Source organism: Nyctereutes procyonoides, unplaced genomic scaffold (assembly GCF_905146905.1).
Source record: "Nyctereutes procyonoides isolate TBG_1078 unplaced genomic scaffold, NYPRO_anot_genome, whole genome shotgun sequence".
In the NCBI taxonomy this organism is placed as follows: domain Eukaryota; kingdom Metazoa; phylum Chordata; class Mammalia; order Carnivora; family Canidae; genus Nyctereutes; species Nyctereutes procyonoides.
Window position 1 is genome coordinate 51,056,427 of NW_026575131.1, and position 15,723 is coordinate 51,072,149.

At 56.5% G+C, this 15,723-nt stretch overlaps 2 protein-coding genes across 3 annotated transcripts; one reads left to right on the plus strand and one right to left on the minus strand.

Annotated features, from left to right (window-relative positions):
- The first annotated feature begins 688 nt into the window (after nucleotides 1-688).
- ANGPTL6 (angiopoietin like 6) lies at nucleotides 689-8,337 on the plus strand. Of its 2 annotated transcripts, none has more exons than XM_055344817.1 (6): nucleotides 689-787; nucleotides 4,771-5,347; nucleotides 6,090-6,267; nucleotides 6,819-7,006; nucleotides 7,088-7,358; nucleotides 7,914-8,337. In XM_055344817.1, the coding sequence occupies exons 2-6, from the start codon at nucleotides 4,778-4,780 to the stop codon at nucleotides 8,102-8,104; spliced, it is 1,398 nt and encodes a 465-aa protein (XP_055200792.1). In that variant the 5' UTR covers nucleotides 689-787; nucleotides 4,771-4,777; the 3' UTR covers nucleotides 8,105-8,337. The 2 variants fall into 2 exon arrangements, with proteins under 2 accessions (XP_055200792.1, XP_055200791.1); XM_055344816.1 differs by lacking the exon at nucleotides 689-787 and adding an exon at nucleotides 1,892-2,011.
- On the minus strand, nucleotides 8,298-13,000 carry SHFL (shiftless antiviral inhibitor of ribosomal frameshifting). Its single transcript, XM_055344819.1, has 8 exons — nucleotides 12,665-13,000; nucleotides 12,101-12,224; nucleotides 11,865-11,914; nucleotides 10,231-10,269; nucleotides 9,917-10,066; nucleotides 9,414-9,517; nucleotides 9,122-9,276; nucleotides 8,298-8,584 (listed from the first exon to the last, which is right to left on the minus strand). Exons 1-8 carry the CDS (start codon nucleotides 12,683-12,685, stop codon nucleotides 8,367-8,369), a joined length of 861 nt encoding a protein of 286 aa, XP_055200794.1. The 5' UTR covers nucleotides 12,686-13,000; the 3' UTR covers nucleotides 8,298-8,366.
- Between the last annotated feature and the right edge of the window lie 2,723 nt (nucleotides 13,001-15,723).

The following is a 15,723-nucleotide window of genomic DNA, read 5'->3' on the forward strand; positions in this document are numbered from 1 at the left end:
GTGGGCCCCAGCTCCTGAGGGCCAGCTGTCTTCCCCGGAGGCCCTGCCTGCGGCTGAGAGATGGAAACTCCGCATCACCTTCTGGAAACTTAGGGCAAGGCGGGCGCTTTGTGAATAACTCACCCCCTCCCGGTTTCCGCTCGCTCGAAGCCCCAGCCTTGGCCTCAGGCCCCTGGCTTCTTCCCCAGAACCTTGGGGTGGGGGAAAGGGATGCCCCCAACGTCTCTCTCCCCCGTCCGCTTCCCCTCCCCCGCTCGCTTCCCCCGTCCTGTCTCTCCCTCCAGTTCCTTCCCCTCTTCTCCGTTTGGCTTTCCCTCCCGTCCTCCCCGGTCTTCTTCCTTTCTCTCCCCCCCCCCCCCCCCCGCCCCAACTTTGTCTCTGCCATCAATGGCCTCTCATCGCTTTCAAGTTTCGCTCTCTCCTGTCTCTGTCTCTACCCCCATTTCTCTCTTCTCATCCATCTTCCTGATTCGCCCTGTCTCTGTCCATCCCCCAGGTCTCTCTCCCCTTCTCTGTCTCTTGGACTCTCTCCCTTCTGTCAGTCCCTCTCCATGACTTATGAGGTTTCTTCTTTGCTGCCAATGGAGGAGGCTGGAGGGGCCTGCGGGTGGGGGGCCGAGGGGCCCAGTGGTGGGGGGGGCCAGCCCAGGCCTGGAGCCCAGCCTGGCAGCCTCTCTCAGATCTGGGACGACCATTTCCTCTTTCAGCCCGGGAGTCCACTCGGGTTACGAGTTCAGGACGCTAGGAACTGGGTGGAGGACACTGCTCCCTGAGAGTGAGTCTGCAGGTCGGTGAGGCCTTTGTGCAGGTGGGAGACCCTAGTCCAGGCTCTGAGCGGGGGGGCTCTCCGTGAGTCTCTTTGCACCCCTGAGAAATGACTGCATGGTTACTTGTGTCTGTTGTCCCTGCATGATTTGGCCTGAGGATGTGACAGTGTGTGTGGGAGACAAATGGAAACATGTTCCTTGTGGTGGGCAGGTGGGTGGGGGTGCCAAGGTTCACTGCATACTTGGTTAGCACCTCCGTGCTTGCAAGCGTGAGACCTTGTGTGCCTGGGTGTGTATGTGTCTGACACACGGAAAAGACGTTCTTCACCCGCAGGATATTTTCCTGTAAGTTGTGGTGTGTATGTGTGTGTGGCCATATTTTGAACACACAGTTGCTGTCGGAATCTGTGCTGTGTTTCCAGTTGTGTCTTTATATGTGTTCTTGCCAGGCAAATCTGCACACACACACACACACAGACACACACTCACACACCCCAGAGATTCCATCTGTCTATCTTCGCGGCTCTATGCAGTGGTTTGCATGTCTCATTGGATATCCGTATGTGTCTTTGTGTCTACACGGTTTTGGGTGCATGGGTGAGTGTGAGGGTTGTGGTTATACATGTGTGGATGCTGGAAACCAGTTACCTGGGCTGAGTCCCATCGTTCTCCAGCTGCACGACTGTGGACACATCACTCATCCTCTCTCAGGCTCAGTTTTCCCAGCTGTAAAATGGCTCCATACTGAAGAAAGCAGCTCAGGGCTCAAAGATTAAATGAGATCGAAGGTGTAGAGTTGAGAGTCAGCTTGATGCAGCAGGTGCTGCTGAGGTTTGCCGCCGTCTTTCTCGGCGGTGCGTGTCTGAGGCTGGAATTCCGCTAGCTTCCTGGGGCCTGCAGCCTCCCACGCTCTGTGCTCTGTGGCGGGGGGAATGTCCGGAGCACTGACCTGTGTTATCAGGCTCTGGTGGCCTGGGCAGGGGGATCTGGCAATCCTGCCTCAGTTCTCATGCGGAAAATGCTAAATATTTACAGTTGGAACTCCTGGACTCAGCACCACAACTCTAGTCCCAGGCTCTGGGGGCGTGGGGTGGGCAGGGGTGGTTGCCAAGCCTCTTCCCTCCTGCTCTCCCACCGGCCTCTCCCCATCCTCACTTAGAGGCTCCTGCTGGACCCTCGGCTCCTCCTAGGACTTCTTGTGCCTGCTTCAAGCTTTGCCAGACTCAGGGTCTTGGTCCTGAGAGGTGAGAGGGCAGGAGGGTAGGAGGGCAGGAGGGCAGGAGGGCAGGTGGAGGCTGATTTTGTCTGTGTGGAGACCTGGGCTTCCTCACATCCACCTTCGTACCCCAGGTTGAGATCCTGCAAGGCGGTGGCTGTTACACACACACAATCTGGCTCCAAGGGGTGCAGTCCATCCCTGTTGGGGGGGTGGCTGGTGTCTTCGAGGAGGGGGCAAGGAAAGCTCCTGCTTGGTGTGCAAGTATGATAGTGAAATGCCTTTCTTCGGCTCAGAACCCTCTGAGGTTCCCACCTTACTCAGAGTAAAAGCCCAAGTCCTCTTGACGCCCATGAAGCCTTGCACATTTTGCTTCCCTTTCCTCCCTGACCTCACCTCCTCCCGCTCTCCCCCTTGCTCACTCTGTTCCAGTCCTACAGGCCTCCCTGTTATTCCACGGCACATCCAGCAAGGTCCTATCTCAGGGCCTTTGCACTTGCTGTTCCCTCTGCCTGGAACATTCTTACTCTTCTCTCTCTCCTCAGGTCTTTCTTTGCTCAAGGGTCATCTTCTTAGGGAGTCCTGACCCCTCTGTTTAAAATGGCCCCTTATCCTGGGATTCCCACCCCTTTCCTTACTTGCATGTTCTCCTAAACATTTATCACCCTCTGACCTACCCACCATCTGTTTTTCCAGCCAGGATGTCAGCTCCGTGAAGGCAGGGATTTTTTTGTTTTGTTTTTTTTTTTTGTCTGTGTTGGTCATGGCAGTGTCCTCATTGCTTGAAATAGCTCTTGGCACACAGTAGACACCGGAGGAGGGTTTGCTGAATGTGTGAACCAAGGCAACGTGCGTGACAATGAAGACCCCAGGGCATGAGGCTGCGTGGCCACCAGGATGTCTGGGTTTGGACATAGTGGAACTTGGGACATATGGGGGTCTTGGTCCTGAGAGTGTGTGGACATGTGAGACATGTTCTGAGTACTGGCAAGTGCATGCAAGAGGGCATGTATGTCCTTGTCTGAGAGGCTGCAATTGGGTGTACCCCAAGAATGAAGGCCGTGGGGGCCAGGGGTAGGTGGCCTCAGTACATGCCCTCAAGTGAAGATACTTGTAGGAGCTCACCTATGTGAGCCGAGGAACACTTGGGAGGGTGCAGCCGACCTGGGGTGTGTGGGTGTGTGGAGGGGTGTGTGTATGTGGCACCAGGCACTGAACAAAACGCAGCCTCAGCCTCTGAGAACTGATGTTCCAGTGGAGGAATTCAGATAATAAACAACAGCAAACAAACGAGGCAGTTTCAAAGAGTGACAAATGCTAAAATGAAAAAGTTGGACTGTGATAGGAGGGCCCAGGAGGAGCAACGCTAGATGGTGTTGTTGGGGAGGACTTCAGAGGAGGGGACATCCGAGCTAAGACCTGAATAAGCAGAGAGGGAGCCATGTTAAAATTATGGGAAGAAAAAAAAAAATTCTGGGAAGAATGGTCTAGAGTGAAGAAACAGCAAGTGCAAAGGCCCTGAGACAGGACTGTCCCTGGTGTGTCTGAGGAACAGCAAGGAGGTCAGTGTGCCTGGAACAGAGTGAGTGAGGGGTGAGTGGGAGGGAGAAGAGGACAGGGAGGGGACAGGAAGAGGGTGCAGGGCCTTGTAGGACACAGGAAGATTTGGGCTTTTGCTCTGAGTGAGCTGGGGGCCTAGGAAAGGCAGAGATACGCCTGACTCTGGCAGCTGTGGGAGAAACAGATCAAAGATTGATGATGGACAACTGGAGGCCTGGGGTGGGGGTGGGGCAGCTGCTGTAAAGAAATCCAGATGCTGTCTTGAGCTGAGATCATGTTGGGGGGTGGTGACCGGGGGCTGGGGTGTGTGGAGGAATTCAGGGTCTAAACAGAAAAACTGACAGGCCTGGCTGATAGGTTGGATCTGCTGTGAAAAATGGGAGACGATTCTGGGGTTTTGGTCAGAGGACGTTGGAGCTGGGGTACCGGCTACTAGACTGAGTCAGTGAGACTTACCTCTCACCCCACCTCACCTCCTCCTGCCTGTTCTCCCACTGCTTCCGCTTCAGCTTCCCAGATTTTTTTTTTTTTTTTTTAATAAATCAGGCACGGTGTAGCCTCAGGGACTTTGCATTTGCCCGTGGCCCTGGCAAGGATGCTCTTCCTCCCGACATCATTACTTCCTCCCTCACCTCCTCCAGGAGCTCTTCCCTCCTTTCGCATTGCTGGGGGGCCCAGATCCCCACATCTCCTCGCTGTTCTACTTCTATCTTGGCACCGTCTAATACACTCTGTTGATTCTCGTAGTTTATTTACTTTGTTTCTTGCCCACTAGGCCGGGATTTTTGGCTTTTGTTTCCTACTGTATTCCCTAGAACTGAGGCTGGCACACGGCAAGCACTCAGGTGAATGCTTGCTGTTTTTTGTTTTGTTGTTGAAGATTTTATTTTTATTTATTCATGAGAGACACACACACAGAGAGGCAGAGACACAGGCAGAGGGAGAAGCAGGCTCCGTGCAGGGAGCCCGAGGCGGGACTCGATCCCGGGCCTCCACGATCACGCCCCGGGCCGAAGGCAGGCGCTCAGCTCAACGGCTGAGCGGCCCAGGCGTCCCAAGTGAATGTTTGCTGAATGAATGCACGCCCCGCGGTCCCGCAGGGCTCCTGGAACTCAGTGGAGCCGCCAGGGTGGGATCCCCTTGGGGCCTCTGCAGCCTGGGGAGCGGCGGGGCTCGGGGCCTGGCCCAGCCTGGGCTCCCCTCCTTCCCCTCGTCCTCCGCCTGCAGGTGGGCCATGTCGGCGCCTCCGCTGCGCACGCTGCAGCTGCTGCTCCTGCTGGGCGCGACGTGGGCGCGGGCGGGGGCCCCGCGCTGCACCTACACCTTCGTGCTGCCGCAGCAGAAGTTCACGGGCGCCGTGTGCTGGAGCGGGCCGTCAGCCGCGCGCCCCGCCGCCGAGGCCGTGAACGCCAGCGAGGTGGCAGCGCTGCGCATGCGCGTGGGCCGCCACGAGGAGCTGCTGCGCGAACTCCAGCGGCTGGCGGCGGCCGACGGCGCGGTGGCGGGAGAGGTGCGCGCGCTGCGCAAGGAGAGCCGCGGCCTGAGCGCGCGCCTGGGCCAGCTGCGCGCGCAGCTGCAGCACGAGGCGGGCCCGGGGGCGGGCCCGGGGGCGGAGCCCGCTGCGCTGCTGGCGCTGCTCGGGGAGCGCGTGCTCAACGTGTCCGCGGAGGCGCAGCGCGCCGCCGCCCGCTTCCACCAGCTGGATGTCAAGTTCCGGGAGCTGGCGCAGCTGGTCACCCAGCAGAGTGGCCTCATCGCCCGCCTGGAGCGCCTGTGCCCGGGGGGCACGGGCGGGCAGCAGCAGGTAACGTCTAAGCTCGGCAGAGTCGCTGTCACTTCCTGCGTGCGGCCTTAGTGAGAACGGGCTCCTGCACCCCCGCGCACGGTCTCTGATCCGCAGATCTGAAACCCGAAAGGGCCCCCAAGCCTGATTCCTGCCGCTCCTCCCACAGCTCATTTGGGTCAGGACGAGACTGGTGGCTAAATCTTTACTTATCCACTTAACATTTAATATAAATGTTATATTAAATATAATAAATATAACACAGATTTTTAATTTGAATGTTTGTAGAGCCTGTATTCAAGCATATTATTACAGGTACAGAGCGGAGACCCACGGTATGGAGGTGCTATGTGATATACATATGGGCCGTGATACTGTTTCTAACTGCTGCCATATTATCCTTAATTCCGGGTCATGGCTGGCCCTGATTTTGAATAAGGTTGTTGCTTTGTGACAATCCACACCTTACGGGGCTGTTGGGAGGATTCTAAGTGAATACGCATTGTCGGAGGTAGTCTCATCATCCCTACTTTGCAGAGAAAGGGCGTCAGAGCTACAAATCAGTGGCTGTGAACGCCAGAGTGGGGATTTAGGCCCAGCTCTGCCCTTGACAGCTAGTTAGGCTTTGGGGAGTATCAGTTCTAGGGCTGGGACATGCCCCTGCCTCATCTCCCACCCATCCGGGTGTTGGTAGATTTAGGGGCCCAGTGTCTTTTCAACTGAAGGCTAGTGCAATCACATCTTAGTCTCTTGGTCAACCCAGGTGCTGCCACCACCTCTGGTCCCTGTGGTTCCAGTCAGTCTGGTGGGTGGCACTAATGACACCAGCAGGAGGCTAGACCCAGCTCCAGAGCCCCAGAGAGACCAGACCCTGAGACAGCAGGGGCCCTTGGCCTCTCCCATGCCTGCAGGGCACCCTGCTGTCCCCACCAAGCCAACAGGTAAGATGAGGGCAGGGCTGTTGGGGTGAGGAGCGAGGGGACCCCCAGTGCAGTGTGAGTAGAGGGAAATAGGAGCCAGGATTTTAATGGCAGACTTTTCTCATGGTAAGGGGACCGGAGGAAATGATGCTTCTATTCTGGTGTTGGAACAAGGAGCTATGGCTCTCATTCTGATAAAGACCCAAATTCTTACTGTTATATGAAAATTGGAAAGGAGGTACTTTTCTTTTGATGAGGGGACAGGGAATTTCGGATTGCTTATTGGTAAGCATTTAAGCTCGATCAGAGTGTCGTGTTCAGAATTTCTATTCTGGTGAGATTGTAGAACCAAGATTTAAGTACCCCAGGCTCCACATTTACTGTAGTGAGAAAAGAATGAACTAGTCTTAACTCAGGTACTGGAGACTGGATATTGGCACTCTTATTTTGGTCAGGGAATGGGAGAGGCAGGACTGCTATTTTGGTAAGGGGATGAGATGAGAATCAGGACTCTTATCCCAGTAAGGGATTGGTGGGTCCAGGCTATGTGGTCCCCGTGTCTGCACCCACAGGGCCATGGCAGGATTGTGCGGAGGCCCACCAGGCAGGCCACAGGCAGAGCGGTGTCTATGAGCTGCAGCTGGGCCGGCATGTAGTGTCAGTGTGGTGTGAGCAACAGCTGGAGGGGGGAGGCTGGACTGTGATCCAAAGGCGACAAGATGGGTCCGTCAACTTCTTCACCACCTGGCAGCACTACAAGGTAGGCGCATGTGGGCAGGGGCAAGGCTGGGCCGGGGAGGGGAGGCGACCTGCTTCTGATCTGACTTCCCTGTCCTGCCAGGTGGGCTTTGGGCAGCCTGATGGGGAATACTGGCTGGGCCTGGAACCTGTGCACCAACTGACCAGCCGTGGAGACCATGAGTTACTGGTGCTCCTCGAGGACTGGGGAGGGCGTGGGGCGCGTGCCCATTATGATGGTTTCTCCTTGGAGCCTGAGAGCGACTACTATCGCCTACGGCTTGGCCAGTACCATGGAGATGCTGGAGACTCTCTTTCCTGGCACAATGACAAGCCTTTCAGCACCGTGGATAGGGACCGAGACTCCTATTCTGGTAAGGAGAGCTCTTATTTTGGTGGGGGGTGGGGATAGGGGAGTTGGGACTCCTAAGGAGAGAGTGAAAAGAATGAAAGTGAGTGTGATGAAACTTTCCTGGTAAGAATCAGGGTAAGCAAGAGAACAGGAGAGGACTTTTATTCTGGTGGGGGGATAGAGAGCCTAGATTCCTTCTTTAATGAGGCAATTTCTTCCTAATAGAGTCAAGATTCCTGTTCTGGTGAAAGGCAGGGAGTGAGAGCTCGGAGTCTTATTCTAGAAAGGAAGTAGAGAAGATTTCTTTCCCCAATAAAAGTAGAGCTCCTGGTTTTCAGAAAGGGTGGAAAAGGTGTCCTTGTCCTTTGACAGGGGTATAGGAAGGAATTAAAGCTATTAGTCCAAAAACGAAAGTGGGGGCCAGGACTCTCAATCTGGCGAGGAGAAAGAAAATCAAGGTTGTATTCAGTAAGAGTGAGAAGGGCCAAGAGGATGCCTGACAAAAGCCTTCCACTAGTGAGGTACTGGTAGAGGCTTTTATTTTGGTGACAGGATATGGGTTTTTCTCTCTCTTCAGGTAACTGTGCCCTGTACCAGCGGGGAGGCTGGTGGTACCACGCCTGTGCCCACTCCAACCTCAACGGCGTGTGGCATCGTGGTGGCCATTACCGCAGCCGCTATCAGGACGGCGTCTACTGGGCCGAGTTTCGTGGTGGGGCTTATTCTCTCAAGAAGGTTGCCATGCTGATCCGGCCCCTGAGGCTGTGACATCTGTCCATCTGTCCCCCAGGCCCAGGGGATGTTTGTCAGCAGGAGCCCAAGTTATCCTGGCCACACTTGCTTTGTGACTTAGCGTGGGCCATGGCCCACAGACCTTCCTCTTGTGTATCTGCTCCCCAGGGCCCTGGAATGCCCCTGCCAGTATCTCAGACCCCAATGGCTCCCCGAGAGCATTTAGATCTCAGTTTGAGCTCATATTTTATAACAACACAGAATCTCCACAGAGTGTGTCTAGTTTGCATGTCAGGGGTCACTCCCCGTGCCCGCCCTCTTCCTCCTCTTCCTCCTCCTCCTTTAGGTCCTCCAGGATGAGGTTGTCCAGGTCTTCCAGGAGGCTCCCCTGGCTCAGGCAGGTGGCCACAGTGGAGCCACTGCTGATGTGGGGGTTGCTGGGGTGCAGGACCGTAGGCAGGTGGTTCTGCTTCCGGCTCTTGGGGTGTGCGCAGGAAGTCCCAGGCACATGGGGCTCTGAGGAGGAAGAGGCTCTGAGGTCATGGAGCTTGAGGCCATGTAAGACTCTGGGGGCGAAGGGGCTGCAGCCATGGGGTGCCCTGGAGAAGGAAGGGGCTGAGGCTACAGGCTATGGGGCCGGAACTACAGGAAACTCAAAGATGAAAGTCACAGGTGTTGAAGCCACGAGAGACCCAGGGACATGGGCATCACCTGACACTACAGGAGACAAAACGGGAACCAAGAACACAGAGGCCACAGGGGCAGAGGTTTCACACTGGGGTGGAACCACGGAGCCTTTAGGGGCAAGGCCACAACCTGTGGCTGATGCCACGGGAGGTGGATATTAAGGAGGAGCAGGGTCTTGGGTGGCCTGGTTTTGGAGGCCACAGAAGATGTGAAAGGAGGGGATGAGCCAAGTGGCTCTGGGGACCACGTGGAAGAAGCAGGCAGAGACCTCAGTACATAAGGCCCCAGAGGTGGATGTCCCAGGAGTCAAGGCCAAGTAGACTGCCCAGGGTGGGGGGAGGTCACAGGAACATATCAGGCCCTCACCTCGCCGGTTGTAGCAATCGGCAGCCGAGCAGGAGTGGGTGTGGGTGCTGCGGCGGTCGGTGTCCCGGTCCCAGCGCGGAGGGAGGATCCGTGTTGGATACACAGGGAAGCCGCACCCATAGCAGGGGGATGAGGATCCCATCTGTGCCCAGCCCCTGGGGGCGGGCAGGGCGGCGAGGGTCCAAAGGTAAGGCCTGGGCCAGGGTGAGGGCAGGGCAGGGGGTGGGGGGACAGGGCGGAGGGTGGGGTGGGGGGACAGGGCGGAGGGTGGGGTGGGGGTCAGCACCCTCACCGGAAGTTGTGCCGACACTTCGGGCAGTGGAACTCAGCCACACCCCACATCTTGTCGCATGGCACCGGCTCATAGCGCTTTCGGCATTTCCTGCACCGGGACACCTGGGTGTGTAGAGTGGGAGCAGGCTCCCCGTTAGCAGTGAGCCCCAGTAGCTCGATAGTGGCCGCAGTGGGGATGCTTACACCATGGAAACTGGCAAACACTACAGAGCTGGGGCGCTCCCCCCACTTCCCTGCGCTAGCTGGCTGGTAAGCCTTTACCAGAAGCACACCAGTACTGGGGGGGGGGGGGGTCAGAATCCAGGCTTGGGATTGGGATTTCCGTGGCAGCTGTCAAACTGTGGAGTCAGAGGTCGGGCTCTGGGCGCGACCAGGGTCGGAGGGCTGGGGCCTGAGGTGGAGGCTGAATGCTCTGAGACTGCAGGTCAGGGTTTGGGCTTTCAGGGGTTGACATTCTTAGGTCAGAGGTTCAGATACTGAGGATGGGGATCGGGTGATCACCTCCTTGCGCTGGGGCACGCGCCGCCACCAGACGTGGTCACAGGAGGAGCAGGCAAACTGCCGATCGACGGCGGGAATGAGGTCTTCTTGGGCACGTTGGAACATGCGGAGGTTGGCTTCTGTCAGTGGCAGGAGGGACGTCGCCACGGCCTTCAGGATAGGGACAAGGGGGTGGTCACGCCTCCTCCGCTAATATGAACACGCGTAAGTCTCCTCTCCTGCCGCTACATCTCTCCTCGTCCATGGACACCGTCCACTCTCCCCACGGATGTCCTCCTCACTCCATCTCCCCCCATCCCATACCCCGGACTCACCTGGATGTCCTGGTCCTGCTTCATGTCCTCCGGTGGGTCCTGGGTAGAAACATCAGAGGCAGGAACTGCGGGTGCAGCTCGGACCTCTTTTTACCATTATTTGTTGGGGGTGAGGCTCCTGGACGAGGAGGGAGGCAGGGTCCTGGCCCCATATGAGTAGGGAGTCCCTAACTCAGGAGGGGCTGAGCAGGGCCTGCCTGTAGAGGGCCAGGTACACGACCTCAGTTGTCCTCACAGTGGAGGGCACACCTATTATCCCCACCGCTCAGATAAAGAAAGTGAGGCAGAGCTGGGAGAGGGGTGGCAGGAGATCACCCTGAATGAGAATGGCAGAACAGGCCTGGATCCCCGCGCTCCCTCCCTGCTGGTAAATGCCACACACTTAGTGGCACTGTGAGGGGTCACCTCTGAGTCCATGCTGCTTTAGGCTAAGGGCTTGGGCTCTGGATTCAGACAGACACAGGTTCCCATCCGACTCCAGCACTTCCCGCTGCGAGGACGGAGCCAAATCACTCCCCCTGCATCCCTAATGAGGGGCATCTCAGAGCGCAGCTGTGGTTAAATGCCACCTGCTTGGCCTGCTTGGCGAGTGCCTTCAGGTTGGAATTGGAGGCAACACGCGGAAAGCCTGCTGCTGGGGAGTGCTCACTTTCCTATAATTTTTTATTTTTATTTTTGTTTATTATTATTTTTTAAAGGATTTTATTTATTTATTCATGGAAGACACAGAGAGAGAAAGGCAGAGACGTAGGCAGAGGGAGAAGCAGGCTCCAGGCAGGGAGCCCGATGTGGGATTCGATCCTGAGACCAAGGATCACGCCCTGAGCCAGGGGCAGGTGCTCAACCGCTGAGCCACCCAGGCGTCCCTCCTATAATTTTTTAAAGAATTATTTTCAGTAGGCTCCACACCTGATGTGGGGCTTGAACTCACGACCCTGAGATCAAGAGTAGCATGCTCCCCAGACTGAGCCAGCTAGGCGCCCCTCCTATTACTTTTATCATACCCTTTACACATGTAAATATAAATAACTCAGTATGTACCTTATTATACTCTTTAGCAACTATGGGGGGGCCTTATAGGAAGATGAAATGCACAGTGCACTGGCCACCAAAGTCATTTAAGGGGTAAAGTAGCCATGTTGCATTTGTGCCTCAAAGCCATCCATCCATGCATCACATGGGCTCCCCTGCCCTCTGTCCTCCCCCATCTCTTGTTTATCCTAGCCTGTCTTGCGTGTTCTTCTGCTCACTCTGTTCCCTCTTCCAGGAAGACTGTTTCCAACTCCCCCACCACCCAGGATCCCTTCTCCCCAGCATCAAAGCTGGCACCACCTCTTCCAGGAAGCCTTTCCCGACTGACCTCCAGGGGTCCTCTGTAATGACATCAGTCCTGATTCATCTCACCGCCCAGTTTCACGATTCTCTCCCCCACTTAATACCACCAACATGTAACCAGTGCCGACAGTTTGCAGGCTCCCGGGTCAGACGCATGACTAAAAAGGTGACTAAGTCAATGTGGATCATGAACTAGGAACTGGTGGTGCACAGATGGGGCTCATCATGGATACACCAGGTTCCTTCCGTTCCCGGTCCCCAGCTACCCCCATCCTTTGAGGGCAAGGGGGGCAGTTTACCTGGGCATCCAGGTCATTACTCAGTTCCTGTCCATCTTTCTGCTTTACCCCTGGTGGCAAGAGTTAAGTGTAAGTAAAAGGTCTTTGAAGGATCTTCTGGGAGTTTCAGGGTCCCCAGAACCCCAATATAGCCCCTCCCCAGAAGATGACCGCGGCGCTTCTTCACACAGACCACACCTCCCTCGCGCGCTCCCCTCTCCCAACCCCTACCAGGGCCCGGACCCCAGCCGGCTCACCGTACACGATGGAGCGCCCCACTCCGGTGTGGTCGCTGCCAAATTTCCTCATCAGAGTCCCCGCCTTCTTGGAGGATACCTTCCCATGAAACTTCTCCCGGAGGCGCCGGACGCTTTTCTCCAGCTGGGGTGGGCACAGGGGGGTTCCGATCGGGGGAGGAGAGGGGCGACTTGCCCTCCTCCATCTCTAGGCATCCTCCCCGCCCGAACTTGACCCTTGCTTTTGGCCTCCCCCACCATCCCTCTACGGCATTTCCTGGAAGAAGCCAAAGTCCCCACCGGGCATTGGGGGAGGGAGCGGAGTGGGGCGAGCGCCCCCGGCTAAGGGAGGAGGCCGGCCAGGTAACCTGGTCTCTGACCCTTGACCCTGCAGCCCCCCTTTTCCTCGAGGAGGCCGCATCTCACTCTGGGGGACCGGGGCGGTCATTATCCTTTCCGAGGGGGGGCGAGTGCCCGCCAGGGGTAAGGTCTGGGCTTCGGATGGAGTCCCCAGAAACTGCGAAGCCCCCTCGGCGCCCTCGGCGCCTCTCGGGGCCCCCCGGCCCAGGCGCAGGCATCTCCTACCTCCACACCTTCTTGAGACATGGTGGCGGCGGCGGCGGCGCGGGTTCCGCGAGGGGCCGCACTGCGCGCTCGGAGCCCCCCTACCTGGGCGCGCCCCGGGTCCAGCAGCCGCGCAGGGCAGGGGGCGGGGCCTCCGGGCGGCTCCGCCCTTCCTCCTCGGCCCCCTCTTTCGCTTTCGATTGCTGGGGGTGACGGCGTGGACGGGGCGCTCTGGCTCCGCCCCGGCTCCGCCTCTGCCCTCGCGCCCCAGGCCCCGCGGGCGCCGGGGGTCTGCACCCTGCGGCGGAGCGCGCGGGCCTCGGGCGTGGAGGCGGCGCGGCCTCTGCAGTCGGTCACATGTCCCCACGCTGCGCGGGGTCCGCGTCTTCACGTCCCTCGTGGGGGCGGGGCCGCATCGCAAGGCCGCCGCGAATCTCCGGCCCCCCCCAGCTCGCGCTCCCCCACTTCATCGCTCTCGCATCTCCCCTCCCTCGGGACCTGGGGGCCCCTCCTCGCTCTGAGGCTCTTCCGCGGCTATGTCCGGACCTGTCTGCACCTCAGTTTACTCCTCTGTAAAATGGGGATGATAACAGCGGCTACATCGTGGCTGGGTGTGATTGCCAGGATTCGAGACCCGGGGTGGAGCGCTTAGTAGCACCTGGCATGGGGTAGCCTAACGAGTCACTAAGCCGCCTACTGTGTGCCACAGCTGGAGGTAGTTGGGCGAAGGAGGAGATGCTTGTTGGATAAATAGAGGTCACTGGTGCCTAGCAGTCCAGCAGCAGCCTGTAGTCCAGGGGTGCCTGGGAATCTGCACTGTAAATCGGAAGGTTGAGAATCCTCTGGGCCAGCACAATTTTTTTTCCCCTGAAATAGGCTCCACACCCAAGGTGGGGCTTGAACTCGTGACCCTGAGATCAAGAGTCACATGCTCCACCCACTGAACCAGCCAGAGGCCCCTATTACATAAAGCTGTTCTTTAACGCGCGCGCGCGCGCGCGCGCGCGCGCGCGCACACACACACACACACACACACACACACCAAAAGAAACGGAGATGAAAAAGTATAGATGTTCTAATGTTTTCTACTTGACCTCCAAAGCTTTGTTTATGGGTCTGTGTGCCCCGTCTGGTGCCTATTAATGAGTATAAACAGTTCATGGTTCTTTGTGACTGAGTGTGGAATTTCAGGCTGAGAGCCAGGCCTGTAGCTGCATAGAGGACCTGGGATTTTATACTGAGGGAGGTGGGGAGGTGTGGAGGGGCTCTCTTGTTATACACGGTATCTGTGATATATAGTACATAATCACCACTTACCAGTGACGAGGAGGTCACAGCCAGGATGGGTGACAAGCCGGTAGGAAACAGGTGGGAAACTGATCCAGCTCCGACATGAACCAGATCTGCTAGATTCTTTTTTTTTTTTTTTTAGAGAGAGAGAGAGAGTGAGCCTTTGAACAGGGGGAGAGGGGAGAGGGAGAGGGAGAGAGAGAATCTTAAGCAGGTTCCACACCCAGTGTGAGCCCGAAGTGGGCTAGATCTCACAACCTGGAGATCACATCCTAAGATGCAACCAAGAGTTGGGATGTTTAACTGGCAGAGCCACCCAGGCATCCCCAGATCTGCTAGATGCTCACGATGATGGCCATCATATCGAGCTCTGACTCTGCGCCAGGCACCATTCCAGGCACTGAGCATCGAACTGTCTCATATAGTTTTTGTGGATCAGGAATCTAGGGATGCTTTTGCTGGGCTTTCTGGCCCAGGGTCTCTCATAAATATCGTGGTCAAGATGTTGGCCAGGGCTGCAGTCACCTGAATGTTTGAGGCTGGAGGGTCTGCTTCCAAGAGGGCTCATTCAACCTGGCCCGCTGGTGGGTGCTGGTTGTTGGGTGCTGGTTGTTGGTGGGAATGCCTCAGTTCCTCCCTACTCGGGCAGCTCGGCTGCTCGAATGTACTCCCTACTTGGCAGCTGGCCTCCCTAGGGCGGGCCATCCAACAAGAGAAGAAAAGCCAGGTGGGACTTGGAGTTGCATCTTTTATGACCTAGTGTCGGAAGTCACACAGCATCACTTCCACTGCCACCTTTTGGATATTAAAATCCAGTCGCCGGATCTGGCTTCCGTTCAGGGAGAGGGAGATCAAGACCTCACCTGCCGCTCCCATACCCCCATCTCCTGCTGGAGCCTTTCGTTGGCTGCACCACAAGGCAAGGGGAGCAAGGGATCCAGCCTTGCTATCAGCCCCTGAGGGCAGTTGATCAGGAAGGACAAACAGAAGATACAACCAGAGTATATTGAATGTTGGCCCAATTGTTGATGGAGAGAGAAACCAACGTTTCCAGCGGTCACATGGGGGCGCTGCTTACCCACCAACAGTTCTCTGAGCTTTGTGGGGTTCTCTGAGCTTTGTGGCCATCTTGGCCTGGCCAAGGGCAGCCTGTTTGTGCAAAGGTCTGAGCATTACTGCATTTTATCTTTTGTCTTTATAGAAAGGTGTGGATGAGGAGAAAATAGATGTGCTGATGACAGTGATAAGAAGTAGCCTCGGGGGGTACCCCGATGTCGGGGCTCAGTTGGTTAAGTGTCCCACTTTTTTTTTTTTTTAAAGATTTTATTCCTTTATTCATGAGACACACACACACACAGAGGCAGAGACACAGGCAGAGGGAGAAGCAGGCTCCATGCAGGGAGCCTGATGCGGGACTTGATCCCAGGACTCCAGGATCACACCTCAGGCTGCAGGCATCGCTAAACCACTGAGCCACCAGGGCTGCCCTAAGTGTCCCACTCTTGATTTCAACTCACATCCTGATCCCCAAGGCGGGCTCTGGGGCTCTCTCAAGCCGCAAGTTGGCTTGAGATTGTCTCCCTTCTTCTCCTTCTGCCCCGTCCCCCCAACTCACTCTCTCTAATACATAAATTAAAAAAAAATGTAGACTCTAATATGTTGGTATAATTGAGTCAAAGACCGAGCCCTTACTGATCTATCCATTTGATGTAGTTTTTGAACGTAAGGTGAGGTTTGGTGGAGTGAGGTCCGGAGCCATTCGCCAAGAACAAATTCTTGAGACTTCTTTG